Source organism: Serinus canaria, chromosome 3 (assembly GCF_022539315.1).
Source record: "Serinus canaria isolate serCan28SL12 chromosome 3, serCan2020, whole genome shotgun sequence".
NCBI lineage: Eukaryota > Metazoa > Chordata > Aves > Passeriformes > Fringillidae > Serinus > Serinus canaria.
The window spans coordinates 63307562-63329356 of NC_066316.1; the positions used below are offsets into that span (position 1 = coordinate 63307562).

The following is a 21795-nucleotide window of genomic DNA, read 5'->3' on the forward strand; positions in this document are numbered from 1 at the left end:
AAATTTATCTCTATAGGGCAGACAAAGGAAGGGAGTAAAATTGACATTTTTCAGAAAGGAAATCTAACAGTAAAGGTCATTCAGTCACAGACTGGAGATTTCCTGAGTCTTCTTCCAGTGATTTGTGATCACTGCTATTGGCTCAGATAAGTCCCAATTCATATGTTAAATATCATATGTGACATCAGGTCACTCCAAAAAATTGTATAAATTTAACTAAAAACTTTAGAAAATGTGTTTCAATTTTTTTAGAAGTAATAAAGGAAGTAAAAAAATATATGAGAAATATGTACGTTCATGATGAATGTTGCCTGCAAAAAGCTACATGATACTTCCAGTTCATTCACTTGTAAATTTATTAAAGAGCCCAGGAACACACAGGTGCCAAAACAATAAATTTCTGACACCTGGTTCTAAAAAGCTGCAGAATGAATCCTCCTCCTTTGCCCAAAACATCTAGCCATCAACAGATCAGCTACTCAGTTTGCATGCTTCTGCAAATGCTCTATTTACATTTAATAGGGAATGCCTGAAAAGCCCACAGTTTGAAAAGCTTCCCAGAGCAATGGAACACAAGATAAGATGAGGCCCGGTGGGATCCAGAAGCGCGATTAAAAGAAGAAACAGTGTGGATGAAAATGCTGGGCAGGTCTGCTGTGCACGGCAGCCTGAATCTCTTCCCTGAGATTCCCTGTCCTGAGCCAGCACCAGCCTGCGCCTCCTGCTCTGGTGACTCAGCGCAGCAGGGTGTGACAGCTCCAGGAGCGCGGCAGGCGCTCAGACCTGCCCAGTAACATCATCTTCTCTGCTGGACACACTGAATCTGCCACAGGTGTCACTAGGATGTGGAAATATTGCCCCAAGCCCCAGGGCTGGCCGTGCCTCTGAATAGGTGGACCTTGCTCAGACATGCAGAGTATACCTGACCATTGAGTAGAGGTGAAAAAAAAAAGGAAACAGTGTCAGATAAAAAATAAAAAAGTAAGGCCACAAGAAGGTTCAACAGGGAATGACAGTGTGAAATCACAGCTGTACATATGGCTTTTAAAATGAGAAGTCTGAATCTGAAAAAAAAACCCAAAAAAAAAGGAGGATGAGTTTCCTCCTCATACCCTTGAAGTGGACGTTTTCCCTCAGTATGACTGTATACTGCTTGGTGGAACTGTGAAGCAAACCACATTTTTCTGCTGAGATACGTACTCATCATATGTTTCAAAAGAGCAGTCAGGCCCAGAGAAACTCCATGAATTCCTGGAGACTCTTGAGCTCAGAGTTTCTCACCTCCAGCACTTTACACATTGTAATCTCAAATTCAAAGTTCCATTATTGTTGCATATGGGAAGATCACAGAACATCTACTTTAGTGCAGCTCTTTTTTTTTTTGAAACATCCGTTTCCCGGCTGTCACCTTTTTTCCTACACCACCTCTCATGTAGCTGTGCCTTGTCACTCCCTTTCCTTCCTCCTGCTCAGAGACCTGCAGCTCCACCAGTGTAAAAATAGCTGGTGTGGAAGGCTAACTTCTCTTGCTGCAGAAATGAAACAGCTGTGATTGCTTGAAATCTGGAAGGGCTACCCAAGTCATTCATCTCACTGCTCTTCCCCAGCCCTTTTCCTTGTTTTGCTGCTTTTCCAAAACATTATTTCTTGTTTGAGGATAGGTGATGTTATAGTTGTTATGCAGTGGCAGTGTTGATGAAGCTGTACTGATGCACCACGGGAGAGAGAAAAGGCAGCTTTGGAGGTACCTCTCATACTCTTGAGGTCATGAGCTGACTTTTCCTTAAGAAGTCCAAGAGTAGCTAAAAATAAGCTGAATGTAACATACGCAGAGAATACATTTCAATTAAAACTAATGGATTAAGTAGCAAAAATAAAAGCAAAGAGTCTGAGTCCAAACCCTCATTCATCAGTAAAACCCTCATTCTGACATATGGTTATGTTTATGGTTTTGTGTGATATTTAAATATAACAGGGAAGAGCACCAATTCTTAAAAAAGAACCAGTGATCTTAAAATGGAGCAAAACTCAAGACATGTGAGTGCACATATTCATTAACTGCATGGGAAGCAGAGCTGCTTCTGCCTGTCCAGTAACTCTGCCTGACTACAACTTTTGAAAACTAGTCTCAAGATTGTGCTTTATTTGACCATTAATATATAAAATGATGTAAAATTGTGTTCTTTTCTCCTATGGAATCTTCCATAAGAAAAATTTATTTGGAAAGGGCCAATAAAGCACAGAAGGTTTTGTGCTGAGAAAATTAATACTAGGCAGTGTACAAGTGTGAGGCAAACAAAAATTAGTAGTGTTCTGAGACACTCCAAGCGACCTTTATACAAAAATGCTCTGGTCCTCTCCATTCTTTTTCTCACCAGTTTGCATGGACTCTTACTGCTTTTTTTTCTTCTTTTTTCTTAATGGTTTTGTTTTGAAAAGGCTGTTTACAAATTTATGTTGGGATGATAATCTCCAGAAAATGCCAAGTTGATTTAAAGAGCAAACCCCTGGACATTGACAAGGACCTGTTGTAAGCTCACTGGAAATACTTGAAAAATTACTATGATATTAGAATTGTATTTGTCAATTGCCAGTGACAAACTCTAGATAAATTGTTACCAAGGAGTCTCATTGAACTTTGTAAAAACCTATTTAATGTTATATTTATTGTGTCTGCATCCTTTCTGGATTCATCAAATCAAAACTTTTTAAATTAAAAAAAATGGATATATTCTAGTTGAATATATGAATATATATGAATATGAAGACTCCATGCAATGAGATAATCTACCTGTGATCTTCTGCCAGCTCGACTGAGACATAGTTCAAGGTAAAATGTGTTTAGAATGTGTTTAGAGATCTGAAGTAGTAGATTACCAGCAAAGAAAACATTCCTGTTTCCTTATCATAGGGAGACTGGCTTCCTGCTTGTTGTGGATCCTCCTCCTGTGTGAAATGTTAAAATATACTTGTTCAGCATTTTCAATTTCTTTTAGTAGTGATATGGAGGTTCTGTATAGTCTCTGTGACTGTTCAGATTCCCTCTTTGACTCTCACAGTGGGTAGTGCTGGGGTTCACACAGTATTGTCAGTGATGACTCCATAGCGAAATAATTATACAGGCTTCTCAAAGTGCTTTGAAGATGAAAGGCACTGTATCAGTGCAACTCCAGGTATGATTATTATTATTGTTTATATAGCATACATAACCATTAGTGGGAGCCTAGATTTGAGTCCCTCTAGGACTAAGGTGGGAGGAAGATTTGGACAAACTCCATGTCCTGACACTTTCACTGCACCTGGTTAAGGCAGATAACTAGAATTCTGAGTTCCTCTGCTGTCTTCCTTAATTGTAAAATAGTATTAAAAAGAAATTGATTGAAGCAAATGTGGGCTCCTATGAGGTCAGATACAAAATTACTTCCTAAGCTGTCAGGAAAAACTTGTAGTAGTTAGGATTCATTCTAAATGAATGAAAGAGGAGATACAACAGCTTGTTAATTAATAGATATTTAATGGAGCAGACTCTTCTAAGGTATTTGAGTGGTCCCCAGCACATGACACAAGGAAAAAAAATAATCATATGGAAAGCTTTTTTAGTACAAAACACTAAATACCTGTGGCATAAGTGATGAAGAAAGGAAGTGGGTGGTGGGAGAAGATGGCTGCATGGGAGGAGTGAAGAAGATGACAGAGATTAAGAGGATAGTACAACACACAGTTGAAGCCTCTGTCAGAAAGCAGGAATCCTTTCACACCTTTGCAGCTTGACTTTTCAGGACAAGGAAGGATGATTGACCAGCTTGCCTTGATTCTATAGGAAATCCTATGGGAAACAATCCAGACCCACTTTCTACACTCGAGCGCCCTTTGCCATCACCTATTACCCTAGCATTGAGGGTACACTCAGCCTATTGAGCACTACAGCCCATTCAAAGTCCACAGAGCTGGAGCCACCAAAATGGAACCAGAAGAAATTCCTCAGAGATTATCCTGTACCTCAGCAAGTTACACAGGCTCCTGGAGTCACAGTTGGATCCCCTGTGTGCTCCAAAAAAAAAAAAAGTAAAAGGATTTGAATAAAAGAAGGAACTACGTAAAGCTCAGAGAAGGGTTTTCATCTCACATCACTCAACAGAAACTCCCTGTCCTCAACAGAAGTATGCTAGGTCAGGCTAGGTAGGATTCTTGCCTGAGTAATACTTCTTTGCCTCCACACACAAAACCCAGGTGGCAATCTTACAGTTGGCTATATATTCAGCTTTGAAACAACTATGATGAGTCTCACAAATATATGGCAGAGTACTCCCAGTGAAACACTTTGAAGTAGTGATGCATAGATAATTTTGAATATTCCCCTTTGAATAGGGAAATTCAAAGTGTAAGCAGAGACTGTGTTTTGAAGAGGCCTTCCTGTGGAGGGTGTCCTATTATATGTAAATACTACTGAGAATAGCATGCAAATATGGTCATTAGGGAAGGTCTGAATTTTTCCAGAGCAACTTCAATTTTGAGCCAAGGTACTTCAGCCTTCAAAGGCAACAAACTCCGTGACTCAGCAGAGGCTGAGACTGAAAAGGCCTGTTTCAGCAAGGACCAGTGGTTTTCAGATGCTAAAGTATCCAGAGGATTTTCTAATGCCTTAAACTCTTTCCCATGTTGCTCTCCTATTGAGTTAGTTGCAGACATGCAAAAAACAACTACTACCTATTCCCTGATTGCAATGTTTTGTTATCAACTGTGATTGCATTTATTTATATATTTGGGGCTGCTTCTGTTTTCCAGTATGGAATTTATACTATGGATGGAAAAAGAAGGAGGGGGAGGTGGGTGAAAAGACCCTTACCCAAGCTAAGCTCCCAGAGAAACTGCTCAGTTGCTTGGGATATGAATAACTTTCTAATAAGGATGAGGAGAGACTAGGATTTCACTCCCCAGCTGCCTAGCCCAGAAGAGTTAGATGCATGTTATATATTACCCCACACTCCCTTGTGTAAACCTGCAAAAATTTGACATGGACATCATGTAAATGTATTTCATTACATTAACAGAATTCACGTCTCTTTGTAAGAAAATGCAAACCTTTAGACTACTTTTCATAAATATGCCTCTAGACCAAGTTACAGTAAAAAGACAGTGTGAGGAAATAGAATGATTACATATATTTAAGTAGTCACATCCAAGATTTCATAGCTTATACTCATCAGCTTTCCCCCTGCAGTTATATAAATGAAAATTAAATGTCATTATATCTCTTTCTTGGTCCAATCTGTTTATGTTTGATGTTGAAAAGAATTTTAGCATTGATTTAAATGACTGAAATCCTGGAACTCATGTGAGCATTTTCTGTCAGTTTTAATGGGAAGCATGTCAGTGTGGTCTAGGCTTGTTTCAAGGAGCAATTTAAATGTCTGAACATTTTCCCTTTTATACTGGTCTCAGCTCACATGTCTCAGTTTGTTGCGCAAATTTCCTCAACACAGCAGGAGAGACCTTTTTAAGTGATGGGAGAGGCCACAATCCCCAAAAAGCCATTAATTCTCACCAGTGACTGACTCCCCTGACAGTGTATCACTAACCCAGTACAGGCTGTCCCAGATTCTCTGCCTCCAGCACTCAGCTTCTCCAGCACTTACAAGGAGTTAAGGCAAAATAATCCATGTAAAAACGTCTGCCTTTGTCCAAGGTGCTTTTGCATTGTGAATGCCAGAAAGTTGGAAGCTGGATGCAACATTTTGGCCACCAGGCAGAAAGAGTGAGGGCAGCCATTTTAGAGGAGGCTGGTTTTACCACATTACTGACCAGCTGGATCTATTTAAAATGTTTATATTCATGGGATCCATTGATAATGCTCAACATGTTTACATCCACATCATCTGTATTGCTTCATAGGGTCTTTGGTAGTACTCTAGGTTAGGAAGTATTTAAGATAAGTTTAAGACAAGCATTTTTTTTTTCTTTGTGTCTATCAAAATACCTTTTAAATAGGAACAGGAACAAATAAGCTCTTCCTGTTTCAATCTAGTGATGTGCTAGCATCATGTAATTTACATCTGACACACTTTTCCAGGACTGGGAGAATCTAGGTGTGAACATATCCTTGGGCACAGTCAAAAGCACATGATTTAAGCCAGGGAAAGGCAGTCATCATCTTTGCAGAGCTGATTTTGCTGCCCCATGTTTCTGGAGCAATTATGTTAGAATAAGTTAAAATGGAGGACACTCAAATAGTTTCATGCAACTGAGACAGATAATACATCTAGGTAGTGATTTCTCAGACATGACTTATGTTTCTGACATTATTATCTGTGTTGACAGTAGAAATAAAGTAATGTAAGGAGTAGCTCTGTATCATTCTGTGATTCTGTGGGAATCAAAGAACTGGATTTTTGCCAGAGAAATCCTCTAAGGGCCATCCACTCCACCTCTGTCATCTGAGCTCTTTGGCAGATCTAATGCAAATGCCTGGGGAATAGCTGGAGAAACATGACTTCTCATGAGCAGCATGAGAAGTCAAGGCATCTTCAAGGAGATTATGGTAAATCTGACTATTTGGATAATACAGCACATTAAAAAAATGTCAAGCTCAGTAGAATGCTCAGTCCTGCTAGGTTTGAATTAGGAGTAAACAGAAAGAAAAAATTCTGCAGGAGGAAGTTAAATCCTATTTTCTGTCCTACTTTGTTTAAAATCTTGAAAAGGGAGCAGTGGTAATCATGGAGGAATTACAAGAAGGATTAAAAGTAGTACTCTGTCTCAGCAGAATAGAAACACACCACCAAAACTGGAGGAGCTTTTGATCTGACATACTCAGAACTCTGGATTAACCAGTCAAGGTAACTTCAGAACTCTGACATCTGACTTGAAAAACTCAACTCCTTACATCACTATTTTTTCCCCCTCTGTTTTAATCAATAACAAGAGAAAAAGTCTGAGGGAAAGGCAGCATAGTGGTAGTGCACAACTGAGCCAGTGTGCTACTGCTGAGTAGCACAGGAGTGCTGCAGACAGATGTGGGAGATGTGGTTCTGGAAAAGTGACACAAGTGCGTTCCTTAAAAATGATGGATTTCAGTGGGTGAGGAAGGTACGCTCACATTATTTGTTCCGGTTCTCAAACTATTGCTGTAGTTTCCACTTTAAATATGGAAATAGAATTTCTAAATTAGGAAATAACCTTCAGTGTGTGCTCATTGTATTTAAAATATCTTGAAATTACATGATATGCATATAGATTTTAGGCTGTCTGTAACTTTTCCTTTTAACTTTACTCTTTAGAAACATTTCAAATTGCTGGGATGGGGTAGAAGCCTTAAGATGATTTGCCGTTTTTGCAAAATACTGCTACACAAAACATAGACACAATTTTCAAATCATTAAAATGGATGTGAATTTGGGTTTCATGCTTTTAATTACCTTCAGTGATTGTATTTTTGCATCTTTTCCAGTTTGAAATCAATATTTTGCACATCTTTCTACAAAGGCTGAGAAGCATGTGCTAGCATTGCATCACAGCTTATTTTGTCATCTGCAGATAAAGCAAATGCTGTTGCAGGGATGCACAGGGAGAAAGAGCCTAAAGAACTAGATGAATGGTGTACAAAATTATGATGACTTTGAAGTGTATAATAAATGTCATCCACAGAAATAAATCTAGGTGGGAAAAATAGCCTCTGGGATGTCTTTACCCTACACATGTACACACATGCATTACCACCAAAAAAAATCACTCAGAGAGCCTTGGCATTGAAGCACTAAATTATTTCAGTTGTCCAAGATGCCCCATGGGACATACCTGACATTCAGTCTCTCTAGGAGACACTACATTTTATCTCAGGGTGAGCCCTTCTCTGAATGCTTCAGTGTCCACCTTTCCAAGGGCATGATCCTTACAAAATGCTTGGAATGTCCTTCCATTTGTGTAGACAACTAGGACAAGCCAGCTTAAATATGACTCATTGTTATTATTTAAGGAAAACTTCAAGGAGTCATTCGTTGTGCTTGTACTCTTGCAGTATCTCACAGAGCTATAAATCCACTACCACTGCCTTGTTTTTTTGCCCATCTTTACTAATAAGAAAGGGAAGAATTTGGGCTTAAAATAACAACCAAATTTTAAAGTAAAACCTTTTATGATAATCACATGACCATTATATTTTCATTTTTCAAATAAAAGAAACAGTTGGACCATATTACATCTAGAGTCCAATCCTGAAAAGCCAAGCACTGCATGACTTTATTAGTAATGGGGGCATAAAGAGAGAAGCGGGAGAAGCAATGTGCAAAATCCCAGCCTTAGCAAAATCACTACCTTTCTCCTAATGAGCTTGAAGAGGTTTTAATTTCAGAAATTGAAACTGACTGTCACTTGAGCAATCTGATAATATGTAAACTGGATGCAACTATTTCATGTTAAATCTAAGCCATATATAAAAATTGTTTGAGAAATGATGTGGCAATCTTTCAGGACTGTCATTTTTATAACAGCTTGCAAATAAATATACATTTTTCTGAGACTCCTAGCATGATTTGTTCATGCTGAACATTATTTTTTTCAGGAGTGGGAGAGACAATTCTTGTTTTTCCAGTTGTTGTGAGGGTGTCTGAACGTGGCCCTGTGGAATTTCAAAGCAAATCCAGATGGATTAAATAAAGGAAGCTTCTGAAATGCAGACTGACCAGGGAAAAATGAACAAGGGAGAAATCAATTTGGATTATCAGACTGAAACTAAAGATATCTATGGACATATGAAACAGTAAAAGACAATTAGAAAATGTATTTATACTAAATTAAAACTTTATTGACTAATGTTCTCCAGACAACATGATCTGACAAACTATGGTTGCATACATGCAATGAAGTTGAAGACAACAGTAGTTTAACATGGAATGTCAAACAAATTAATATAATGTATTAAATGAAACAATTTATCTGTGTTGCTGCAAAATGAAACCAAGTTATGTATTTCCTTGGTCAATCTGTGTTCAGCTAAGAGGCTATGCATTTGAAGAAACTGGTAGATTTCTTTAGCATATATTTCAAATAAATTAGCTAGAATTGTACTCTTTAAAAATCCTTTCAACTTCACTTGCATTTCAAACATAATCTAACTGTAAACACTAAAGTTGCTAGAGCCATCTAGAAAGACCTAACTGTCAAACTCAGTGGGCATTGCAGTTCAGTAAATGTGAATATTTAGAACAAGAAAAATACCAGTTACTGCAAAAGCCATTTAGGCATATTTTATTATTAATCCAGCACAAAGCACTTCTTCTAAGTTTCTCACATAAAAGACTAAAGCTTGCTTACAGTACTACATCTTCTATCATTCAAGCATCATTATTACCTATCAGGGAGATTGGCTAGATGACCTAATGGGTCTTTTCCACCCCTAACTTCTACAAAAGAAAATCATTCATGCCAGCAAGAACATGGTTCGCTACATCGTGGGCTTGATCCTGCAGATTTGTTGAGGCAAAACTCCCAACAACTTGAAAGAGAGATTTTCCAGAGCAAGACATCCAGGATTAGGCCCTTTCGATTTATTTTTATTTTATTTTTAAAAGAGCATCCATTTAGGATACATGGAAAATAGTTTATAGAATTAAAAAAATATAACAACGTGTGCTTCACTTACATTGAAGGAACCAGAGAATGTAAACACCATAGTGGCCCAGATCTTCACAACATCCATGAGAAAGTGTCAACTGCGAGTAACCTGTGTGCGTTTATTTCTCAGCCTATGCTTCCGAGGGTGCTTTGTGTATACCTTTACCTCCACATCCACACATATACCTACACCCTTAGTACACATAAAGGTGTGATAAAATTCACTCAAGGCAGTTGCTTGCTTGTCTTGATGCTTAAATCTGCAAGTGGCAGCAAACTGTGTTTCATATAATACTAAAGAGACTCCACCTAAGCAGCAGAACACAAGTATTGCTGTGGGCAAGACTGTGTCGTTGCTGGTTCCACGAGCCTCCCCATTTACGCACATCACAAAATACACCTGCATGAAGGGCTGCAAGAGCAGGTGACCAAAGTATTTCTTGGTGGGCCATGCCTGAAATTTGAATTGAACGACTCAAAGACCGTAAATTGTCCTCACAGGAGCCTTCCAGCAACCTGGGGGACCATGTAGGAAAGTTTACCTTCAAAGTGCACTTTCTAAGAATGGAATGTTCTTGACAGGGAAATGATCAGAGGCAATCCTGGACTTTTTTGCATGTTGAATAGGAAAAATGTTTTCATCTTCAGGTAGCACTTCACCCTGACAAATGTGAGTTCAGTTATTATTGGGTTTTAGTATTACGGAAGAATCTTTAGAAACAAACATGATAGTACACACATACACATACACTCAGATATTTACAGCCTTTCTAGAAAAACAGCCCTTTACCTTAGTACTACCTATCTTTTTTCCTTTTTTTTTTTTTTTTTAGTATTTAAATTCTTTAAACCAGCTACATTAAATATCAATGTGTACTGTACCACCCCACACCAACCCCACACCCCCCAAAAAACCAGCAAGTATTTTAAAAGTTTGTTTGCTTGTTTGTTTTGCTTTTTTTTTTCTTTTATGATTGTTAAAATCTCCTGCTTGAGACTGTTAAGTACCACCTCCACTGGAACAAGATCAGCACAGACGGCATCTTCCAATGCACGTCGGTTCGTAGTTGAGCAAGTACTGCATCAAGAAGCTTAGATCTCCAGGTCGTCAGGTCGAGGCCTGCTGCTGGCTCGGCTGCTGGCTCTGCTGGGAGGCCTCTGGTCCACAATGGTGAGGGGCTGCAGCTCATGTCCTGACGCCAGTTTTTTCGTGTTCTGGTGCTCATCGGAGAAGTCGAAGGGCTGGGCGTGCGAGTTGGAGATGGTGCTGCCAGCCTGCCCCATTCTGTTCTGCTCCGCGCTGTAGTTGGCCCAGTTTTGCTCGCTGGCTTGCTTATTGTAGTTACGACAGGAGGAGTTGTTCCTGTCTCCAGTAACAAGCTTGTACCCTGGGGGAGACATGGGAGACAAGGGGGCGGTCGGGGACGAGCAGCCATTGTAATAAGCGTATTTGGGGGAGCCGCAGTCCTTGGAAGGGCTCATGGCACCGCTGTGGGAGTAGGGGTCGGTTTTCCCTTTCACACGATCCTTGACACCCTTGAAGAACACGTAAAAAAGCTCAATGATGTTCAAGGCAAGAGACACCAAGGACACCACCAGCATGAAGAGGATGAAGATGGTTTTCTCAGTTGGACGGGAGAGGAAACAGTCCACTCTGTGTGGGCACGGGTCTCGCTCACAGGTGTAGATGGCATTCAGGCTAAACCCGTAAATGTACCACTGTATCAGCAAGAAAGCCACCTCAAAGACAGATTTAAACAGGATGCTGATGATATAAGTACGGAGCAGTCCCCCACGCATCTTCACTTTGCCATGCTCTTCGATCCCATACTTGAATTTCTTAATTTCTATCTGCTTGAGATGCATATCCACATTCACACCATCATTTGCCACTACTTTAAGCTCTTCTTCTCTTTTGTTCAGCTTCTCTTCTTTCCTCATTACGTAGAACACATGTGCCAGGTACAAAAGGGTAGGTACAGACACAAATATGATCTGCAGAACCCAAAAGCGTACGTGGGAGATGGGAAAGGACTTGTCATAGCAGACGTTCTCACAACCAGGCTGTTGAGTGTTACACCGGAATGCAGACTGCTCATCTCCCCAAGCAGACTCGACTGCTGTTCCCAATAGCAAGATTCGGAAAATGAATAGGACAGACAGCCACACTTTCCCTCCTGCAGTAGAATAGGCTTGAACTTTGTCAAGAAGTTTTCCCAAGGCACTCCAATCACCCATCTTCACAGGATGCTGGCTAAACAAGGACACAGAGGAAAAAAATAGCAAGGGTTAAGTCAGAGCTTTAATACCTTTGACACACTAAATCACCAATCAATAATAATAGAGCAGTGGTGTCAGCTTTGATGTAATTAATGTATTTCACACAATCTGCAGAGAAACTAGAGTTTTAGAAAGTCTGCAGGTGAAGTGGGAAGTCAGGGAAACTGAAAAGAGAAAGTAACATATGATGTCTCAGAGCACAATAGAAAAAGTTCCTAATTTCACTCCAGTTTTAAGGAAGGCCCATGATGACCCTCAGTGACTACTGTGGTTGGCTCAGCTTCCTTGATGGCAGCCTCAGTTCAATGACCTACACCTGCCTCAGGTGAAAAACTGATGTGACACACAGCTGAAGCAAGGTGTGGAATAAGTAGCAGCACTGCCTAAATATGATAGAAATATATAAAATATTTATTAGTTTCAGTGAAGATTGATCATTCAATGTAATTTTTATGTTCACTCTTTCAGATACTAAAAAAGCAAATCACAGTATAACCTAAATACAATAGGTTATCTTAGGTTAATATTAGGGTCACATTTTGTGAACCTAAAATTCTACTTTTGCAAAATACACCATTTTTCCTACACAGAAATATTAAACTGAGCTTCTGCCTGTAACTTCATAGCAGGTAGTAAGTTAAAGGGTATAGCTCCTAATGATGTCAAGTTTATACTTTACTAAACTTCGGAAAAAGCATTTGCTGTCTAAATTGGGCTTATACATTAGTATTTGCATCATGAAGATCAAAGACAGCATTTTTTACCTATAGTTTTATGAAGGAACAAAAATTTTTAAATACATGAAACACAGCTAAGACAGTGTTACCATATTGGAGGAACTGGTTTCCTGTCTCTCTGTGATTTGCTTAATTCATTGGATTTTCAGGTTTGTATTTGCATCTTTTTGTATTTAAATTCCTTCTTTGTTTTGAAATGAAAAGATTTAGCATAAAAAAAAAGCAAATATGCTCTGTTTGTAAGGCAACTCCTGGCTTGTAATTTGCATTCCAAGTGTTGAACACTTCAAGTTTAAAGTGTCTTTCCTGACTTGAGTTTAAAGTGCTCCTTTCTGGGACACAGGCAGTTTCTTAGGATATCTGGAAACACACAGGATGACATAAAAGAAATGAAATAGTTTTCTTGATGTTCTAGATTCCTAGGAAAAACAAATTTCACTATAAATTTTTATCAACTGGAAAATGGCAATCTTATTAAAACTTATATTTTAACTTGCCCGACATGAAAAAGCATGAAATCATATTAAACCAGGAACTTAAAAGGAAAAATCATCATGAAGTTTTCCTTTTAGTGTGAATGCTGCTGGGCACAGATATTTGTTCCATGGATGCTGAGTAATCCCTTCCTGGTATTAACAGTTTTGATAATGTCCAAATGATTTCCTCCCCACTGCATCACGGCTATATTCCCTAGTGAAGGTCATTTATAGAATACACACTTTTTGGATAATTCATAAAATGGGAAATTTTAGCACCAAGAGACTTGCTTTCAAGAAGAGGTGAGTCACTGGGAACACAAGAGTATAAATCTGGCAAGCTCAAACATAACAATAGATACCAAATAAAAACACACCATTCCTGCCACCGAGTCTGAGAGAGTAATGGGAGTCAGTGTTTAAAGCACTCGCTCTGATAGCTCTGAGATGCCAATTATCTTTGAACCCCTGAAAAACACCCCAGGGCCATTTCCTCCATCTGCCTTAACAGCTGGCTCTGAAGCCCAGGCATTGCAGCCTGTTGACCCTTCCTCATGTAATTAGCTCTTCTCATGAATGAAGCCCCATCAAAGGATCAGGCCTGCTTCAAACTTTTAAAACTGGGAGCCTCTGCCGGGAGGAGCAAACAGAGCATGCTTGTCTCTGACACATCCCCTCAGCCATCCTCAGCTTTCATCCTCCCCAGAAAAAGTGAGTTTGTCTTTTTGGGCTGGAGTGGCAGAGAAGGAGTCAGGCAGAGAAGTGTGGAGGTCTCCCTGGAAAGTCTGGAATGAAATGTGACCATGTTCCTCCTCAGGCAGGGATTGTTAAAACAGAGAACAGCCTGTAACTATACAACACGTGAAGTTTGTTTTAAAGGCAAGCTATTTGCTCCATGTCCTAGTGCAAGGGGACAGAAGGAGCCTTTTTCAAGTAACAGCCTCTTGATTTAATTACTCAGCTTTCCAGTGACTAGAAACTATTGGGTTAACAGACTTTCCTCAGACTCAATGTACTTTTTTTACTGTCTAAATGTTATTTCAGATTGAAAGCCTGATTAAGAAAACAGAGGATATGTTATTTCTAGGCAGTTATGTGTTGTTTGTTTTCTAATTACACTCTTCTCTGGTTCATTAATGCAATATGATTTACTTCAGTTTTGACCTACTTAATCCCACACCTGCAGTATTTGGAGAATTTACTCCCTATTTTATAATTTGCTTCAGCATGCAAAAGCATTGCTAAGTTTCATTTATGTCCGCTGGCAATATAAACTCCAGGAGGAAACATTCCATGCTTGAATTACTCATACATAGTTCTGAAAAGCAACTTTTTAAAAAAGAGATCAGTTACATGCTAGCCTTTGCCAGTGATAAAAAAACCCACATCAATTCAAAACATTGTGCTGTTAATCAGATAACCTTGTGGTGGCACAAATATATTATTCCTTTTCTTAAGTGGATTCCATTGCTTTATGAAACACAGTACTTTGCTTTGTTGTAGAGAAAATTCATTCATCGGATCTAACTTGTTTACTTTCAGGGCACTGAAAGACCAGTTTTATTAACCGATTACAAATCTGTTTACCAGGTATAAAAAGAGGTTTTGTATCAAACAGGTACTTAAGTATTCTAGCTTTGTAATTAGCTCAAAATGGTTGGCAGAGAACCTTTAAAAATAGCTCTTTAGCTTTCTGGACTTTAGCTTGTTTTAACGCTTCCAAATAACTTAAAGGAGTCCACTGAATGACACAGGCTGGCCTATTCAATTCATACAAACTCATTACTTCAGGAGTTTAGGATATGGCTGATGATGAGTACGTGCATTTCATGAGTTCCTACTGATTAATACTTTACAGGATCATAACCCTCTCTGAGGCAGACTAATGCTGGCCTAGTATTAAAATCCAGCAGTCTTTAAAAGATGGATTTCTTCCAGGTCCTACTGTGTGTGGGTAAAGGCAGGGAAAAAAATCCATAGAGCAGCAGGAGATCTGACAGCATTCATCTGCATGGGTTTAGGATGACCACATATATAAGACATTTGATTTGTAAGCCACAATTAAGAAATTCTAGAACTGTTTTTTATGGACAGCATTCATCATGTCATCTGGTTCATATTTTCCAAGAAGAATAATGCAAACTCAGTGCTGTGGTAATGTCCTAGGTCTGACTACAGTGTTAGAAGGTCACATGCCAGTGGATGGAAGAGCAGCAAGGGTTAGAGTGGGTTCTAAAGTGGGATTGTGCAGCTGAAGTAATTGGGAAACAGGCCAAAGCTTTGTATTTCCAACTTTTTCTATCTTTGTATTTGTGCTCACACACACCTAGACAACAAAAGAGAAGGCTCTGGACCCCAAACATAAATCAGCTTGAGTGTTTCCCAAAAGTAACACGATTCACAGAGAAAGAATATACAACTCATCGGGTTTGGACCTGCTGGAACACAGAAGGCTAGCTTTCCAAAATCTTATAAAAATAAGCAAATGCCTTGCAGACATTCCCTTGGGAAGGTGTAGTTCATATATAGGTCCGCAGATGAGCTTCAGTTCATTTCATCCACAGGACAAAGGTTAAGCACAAAATGGTTGCAGTAACAAGAATTTAAAGTGTCCCAACCGTGGTTTTTCCTTTGTCTGCCAGTACTGCTGGTGGTCAGTCACTACCAGATCCACCTCATGGCCTCTGCCTTTCCCATCTTGTACCCTCCACACCTAAGTTAATTTTAAAGCATATTTGCAAAGGCAACTCTAAGCACTTTCTTAGACATTCCCTAGTTGTACAAGTCAGGTCTATCCTCTGTGTTAATGCTCAGATTCATCCCTCTCCTGACTCACTTTGGAATTAAGGGAAGGAACGCTGAGTTCCCTGAGGGGACCTCAGGTCCTCTGATGCTCCTGCTTGAGAATCTTGAAATCTGGATGTCTAAGTACATAAATGGCACAAACGACAGTCCAGGTGCCTCTACAGGAGACAAATTCAGTGAGTAACATGAGAAGGAGATACCAGAGATTGGGTGGAAAGAGAGCAATGTATCTAATGAAACAGATGCATTGCTCAATGTCCTCTAACCTTCCCCATACCCACAGGAATCCTTGGCCCTGCTTCATTGCAGAGACAAATAAAATTAATCTCTTGGGCTTGCATAATATGAGAGCTAAGATAACTTTAGAGTGTTGAATCTGAGCTCCTGTGTGTACAAGCATTCAGCTTTATGTTGCAAATCAAATCCCTTGGGTCCATCCCTCTCTTCCCTCTCCTGGTCCCAGCCTGCCCCTTGCCTTTCTGCCATTCGAGGGCTTGTTAGGTATTGTGGGTCAGCGCCAGTGTTTGGCTTTGAAGTTTCTGAAGGAAGCACTTCAGTAAACATCCCAAAGACTAGAGGCTTAAATTCTGCCGCGTAGTGTGCTGTCCAGATGTTAAAAATGGCAGGATGAAAGCTGCACACAAGTCCTCTGACTCGCTCCCTATGCGCACACACACACACACACGCACACACACAGGAGGGACGTCAGGCAAAAGGTGTCCATATCTCATTTTTGTGCTCATTACCAGGGTTTTCGTCATAAGAATCACGTAAAAAAATGAAATCCTCAGAGGAAATATGCTGCTCCATGAGGCTTGCTGGTTATCTCAAGGCAAAATATGAGGACACATATAAGCACACAGTATCCTTGCTCGTGTGTTACTCGATAAGATAGACTCTCTGCTTCGTCTGTCTTTCAGCTGAAGGCTCTTTTTTCTCCTTCCTCGTGCTGCTTTTTAACTACTGGCGAGCAGCAGGCAACAACTGCTACGAGGAATCACTCCAAGTCTCGCAACATGAAAAGGTTTTTAGTTCTCCAAGAGATGCTGCTCAGGTATTTTTTCCTCTGCATTTTGACAATTAAGTCTTTGAGGTATTATAGAGGGAACGTGCCATATGCGGATTATGTACAGTCCTTCCTAAAAAACTTTCATTTACATCTCCCCAAGACTTTCACAGACATTGCCAACGTGGTAAGGCATATCATGATATCCCACATTCCTTCTCTAAAATCCCTCACTGAGGTTGCTAAAACAGAGTAACTATATACAAACCAGGTTAAAAATCCATAACCCGTGTCTGGATTTTATCACATCTATTTTAAAAGAAAAGGGGAAAAAAACTTATCAGGAAGACCACGTGAAAGTCACCACTTCAGTAGCTGCAGCTTTTAACAAGGCATCTAATAAAGAAGCTTGCTCTGCTCAAACTATCAGGCATCAATCAGGATTTCCATATGAAAGCAAAACGTGTGGGGAAGGAATGGGACGCATCCAAGGCAAGGTCTCCCTGTTACTGACTTCTGATGCAATTTCGGTTCAGCAGAGGAGAGTGAAGCACACCTCGGCTTTTTCTTTAAAAGAGCTGAGATAGCCCGAGAGGCAGTGGAGGGGAGAGATCGCTTGTGGCAGCAACGAATCGGCTCAGCCCGGCGCTCACAACTTCGCCGCAGTTCCTCCTTCGGCTGAACAAGGTTACAAGTTGTTAAAGTGTAGCACTTCTAGAAATGTATAGAAATGTGACAAAAGAAAGCAAAGAATTCCTCCAGGCTGGAACTTAGCGCTTAAAGAGAATCTACGCTGTTTAGAGATGTGTGTTTTTAAACAAGTTCAAGCCTCAACGCAGTAACACAGAATTCTTAGGGCGCGGGAAAAAAGAGAAAAAAGAAAGAAGTGTTTTCAGAAAAAAAAAAAAAAACAAAAAAACAAAAACCACAAAATGATGAAAAAGGAAAACTTTCAACTTACCCTTGCTGATCAGCAGTGAAAATGGATCAGAGCACTTCTTTGGAGGGTTAAACTAAAATGGAAGAGCACGTTCAGGCACTCAGACCTGTCTATTTAAACTTTAAAAGTCTACTGCTGTTATGTATTCTTCATCCTTCCTTCCCCACTAATGAAAGAAAAGTGCTGATACCTCGTAAAAGTTTTTTCTAACTTGGAACACTGGGAGAGCTTTTAACAAGTTTTCAAGCCTCTGACTGTGCGAGAGGAGGGGAGAGGAGGCAGCCCAGGAGGAGGGGCGCTCTGCGGGCGGAGAGCTCGGAGCTGGGGGAGGAGGAGGGAGAGGATTGAAGGCACAGCAAAAAACCAGCCCGGGGAAAGTCAGAGAGCGTGGCAGTCCACTCTTGCTGATGTAACAAAACAAATACACGGGCAGTCAGCAGCCTCCCCACAGCCCCCGGTCACTGGGGCACCTGGGTGGCACGGTGACCGCATCTGGGCTCGCCTGAGACAGATGCAACAAGTGGGCTCTCTGGAGTGTGCCAGGAGCTTCACTGCAGGGAAAGGCAGAAATGCAGTGAAAGGCATTCGTGGATATTCTGGATGCTGGGGCTGCATCTCCTAGCCACCACTCAGGAGAGGAAGCCTTCCCAAGCCCTCTCTACTTTTTTGTTGCAAACACAACCTTGTTTACCGAGGTCAATTTCCTTTACGTGCGCACATGAAAGTACACACCAAGAGCAGCGTGTTTGTTTCCACGGAAGATACGCAGCACATATTTTTTTACGATTATTCGTATGTGCATGTATGTGTGTGTGTGTGTGTCTGTCCCACGGGAGAAATGAAGAAATGATCTCACATTCCAGGAAACTCTTTCCAGGAAATTTCAGAAAATAAAGCATAGTACAGAGAATCAGGCTTCAATAGTGAGAAATGTTTTTGATAATTTTGAGCACATTCGACACAATAAAAGCATGCTTCAAAACTGATCTATGCAATTGGAACAAAACTAATTTGGCTTTGCTCCTGCCTAGACCCTAGTTAAATGCTCCTTGAAAAATGCCTTGTCTGTAGAGCAGAGATTAATTTATTATTTTATTTTAAGCTCCACACACATGGAGTTCAAAAGTCGTTAGGACTTGGTCTTGTCCTTGCTCATGTCCTGGAGTATTAGCTGCTCCATAGGACTTAAGAGCTTCTCTAGAAGTGTCCTGGTCAGTTCTCCATGAAGTTTCACACTTTGGGTTGTACAAGGCTCACTTGAGTTTCAACTCATGTTATTCTGAAGAACTATTTCTGGGCTCAGTAGCATGGATAAGCATTTTTTTGCTCTTTGAAGGGGAGAAGTTCATAGTATATCGTATGGAGCTGTTCCTAGATAAATGTCGTCTTTATAGTTTATTTTTGAAATAATGAGTTACATTCTGCAACACAACCTAGATATTACTGCTTATTTTTCACAGCTCTTCCCTAATGTTTTTCTCCCAGATATCTCCAGAGAAGAGAAGTAAGTCAAGATCTTTGTAGAAACAGACTCAGCAGGGAGCTTTGAAGCGAGGAGCGAAACACACCCATCCTTGTTCTTGCTCTGGAGCAGTTAATTGCAGTCCACACTGCCTCCTGTTTGACAAAAAGAGCTAGTACACCACAGTGCACACCTCCCATTCCCTTTCTTCCAGGTGGTGACAAAGACAACTGGTTTGCTCAGTTTCCTCTTTTTCCTTTGTTAGTTTTTGAGTTTTGATTTCTTTTTTCCCTTCCTCTTGTTTTTACAGTTGTCCAAGACATATGGCAGAAAGAAACTTCATGTTTTCTGAAGGCAGTTTTCAGGTTGCCTTTTCTCATCACATTAAGGGAGAATTGGAGCTTTGTGCCTCACAGACTGTGGGCCCTTCTTCTTGAGAACAGATAAATTGTAGTTTACCAAACCATAGGGTTTCACTGTCTTCATGACTGTGGTATAGACAGTGAGCAGAGTACGTGTAGGGCTCCTGCTACTGTCTGTAAAACACTGGTTAGGCTGGAGCAAACTATAAAACCCCGTCCATGTGACTATGTGTGTCAATGTTGAGACACTGAGGACATTTTGGATGTCGTGCATGTTGGTCCTGAAAAAAGTGCCCCTTAGGAAAACAGAATTATGCCAGGAATAAACCCTTGAATTATAGCATGCAAGAAAACAAAGCTATCATTCCCTGTTGAAGCTGGCAAGACACAAGATCACAGGGTCCAGCTTGTCTGATCTTGCATTTCCCCATTATCTTCCAGTATAGGCTTTGCAATTTTTTAAACATTATGGTTTTGAAGGAAAAAGTATTCCTCCACTTAGATTAAAACTTCCAGCATTTGTGAGAAGCCCAGCAACCTTAAAGCCCAGTTTGGAAAACTAAAATGTGTACATTAGTAACAAGGGAAGAATGGTTTTGCAGCCATAGGACTTGGTTTTGCTATGGCATTATCTACATGCAAAAGGGAAAGGTTTACAAGTCTCCACTGCAATACTGTGTAGAATTAGGAAGGACTATTATCTGTCCCAATAAGAATTACTTGGAAATGTCCTTTAGAGTTTGGAAATGTGTCTTCATGATCACATTTTAAAGCCTATTACCAGAACATATCCAGCTTCAGGTGATGCAATGATCTACCATTTCACAAGGTTACAAGAAAATCTCACATTCATTTGCTTGCAAGGGGAGCAGTTGTTTCAGATGGAACAAATGTCCTCACACACAGGACATTTGTGTCCTTCTTCAGCTGAAACTGTGTTCAACAGGAAAGCACAAGGATGTCAGATCTGAGATACTTTCAAATCTGCTCCTAGTTATGGACAAAGAGAGGGGTCAAAAGGTCACGGTTAGATTTGAAACCTTGCACTGTAGAAAAGAGATCCTTTTCACATTAAAAAAAGAAACATTTTGGGGCATTGAACTGTCTCGGAACTCTCTTGCCATCCATTGGTGGTTTGCCTTTTGGAGCAAACAGCACTGTCTTGGCAGTGCAAGGACCCCAGAACCTGTTGGCCTTTGTTTTGACAGGCTGCAGCACGATCTGTAAGGGCACAGCTGCGCCTCAACCCAAGAGCAGTGCTGGAGCACAGGCTCTCAGTGCACCTTTGAGGCTGAACCTCAGGAGGACTTCCACAGTGCTTCTGTCCACTCTCTGCTGAATCCTCAGCTAAACCAGTGAAATAGTTCAGAGCCCACACTGCCCACTGCTGCTGCATTTCTATGCAGACTTACCAAAGGGAACCGAAATTTGGATTATTTAGTATTTCCAGCTTTTGTTACATATTCATGGTTAATACAGAACTCACTCCACTGTTTTCTTTGTAATTATTACCTTAACACAAGCGAAACATTTCATTAAAAAAACCTTTTTTTCTCATATTCCTTCCAAATAATCCCTCAATAATTTTTGAGCAACCTGATTCACTAGAAAAGCCCAAGTGAATGTTTCATTTGGAAGGCTCTATCCAGTCCTTTGACCATTACCAAACCCCCCCATGGATACCAGTGGGGTTCATGGTCTACTTCCAATTAAGCATGTCTGTAGTTTGTGGAGCTCTTAAAATGAATCACATGGCTTCACTTGTTTACAATTTGCTTGAAAAATTCACTTCCCAGTCCTTCCATACACGGCACTGTCCTCGTCCTGTGCATTTTGGGAGAGGAATCCACAGACCGAGTAACATGAGCTGAATATACAGTAAATAGAGATTAATACACACAGGCAGTTCAGTTTTTCTTTCTTTCAAGGTAGCTTTGTGGTCACCCACGTCCCTGGATGGCACATAAGCTTTGGCAGGCTTTCACTGATATCCCTTCTCACACATTTGGCTCTGAAGACAAACTTGTGAATAATGCGTGGCCCTGTTTCATGCCCTATGGAGGTAAAGCTTTTCAGAACATCCAAGGAACAATAATGTGGTATTTCATGACTACCTAA

General features: G+C 40.3%; 1 protein-coding gene across 2 annotated transcripts; it reads right to left on the minus strand.

The window, feature by feature from the left end:
- Positions 1-8774: 8774 nt before the first annotated feature.
- Positions 8775-18139, minus strand: GJA1 (gap junction protein alpha 1). 2 transcript variants are annotated; one of them, XM_009092600.4, is made up of 2 exons: positions 17875-18139; positions 8775-11863 (listed from the first exon to the last, which is right to left on the minus strand). In XM_009092600.4, exon 2 carries the CDS (start codon positions 11845-11847, stop codon positions 10702-10704), a length of 1146 nt encoding a protein of 381 aa, XP_009090848.1. In that variant the 5' UTR covers positions 11848-11863; positions 17875-18139; the 3' UTR covers positions 8775-10701. The 2 variants fall into 2 exon arrangements, with proteins under 2 accessions (XP_009090848.1, XP_050828102.1); XM_050972145.1 differs by lacking the exon at positions 17875-18139 and adding an exon at positions 16654-16851.
- Positions 18140-21795: the final 3656 nt, after the last annotated feature.

Excerpts from the sequence above, each read along its gene's own strand:
- GJA1 (XM_009092600.4), bottom strand. The coding sequence starts at position 11,847 with ATGGGTGATTGGAGTGCCTTGGGAAAACTTCTTGACAAAGTTCAAGCC.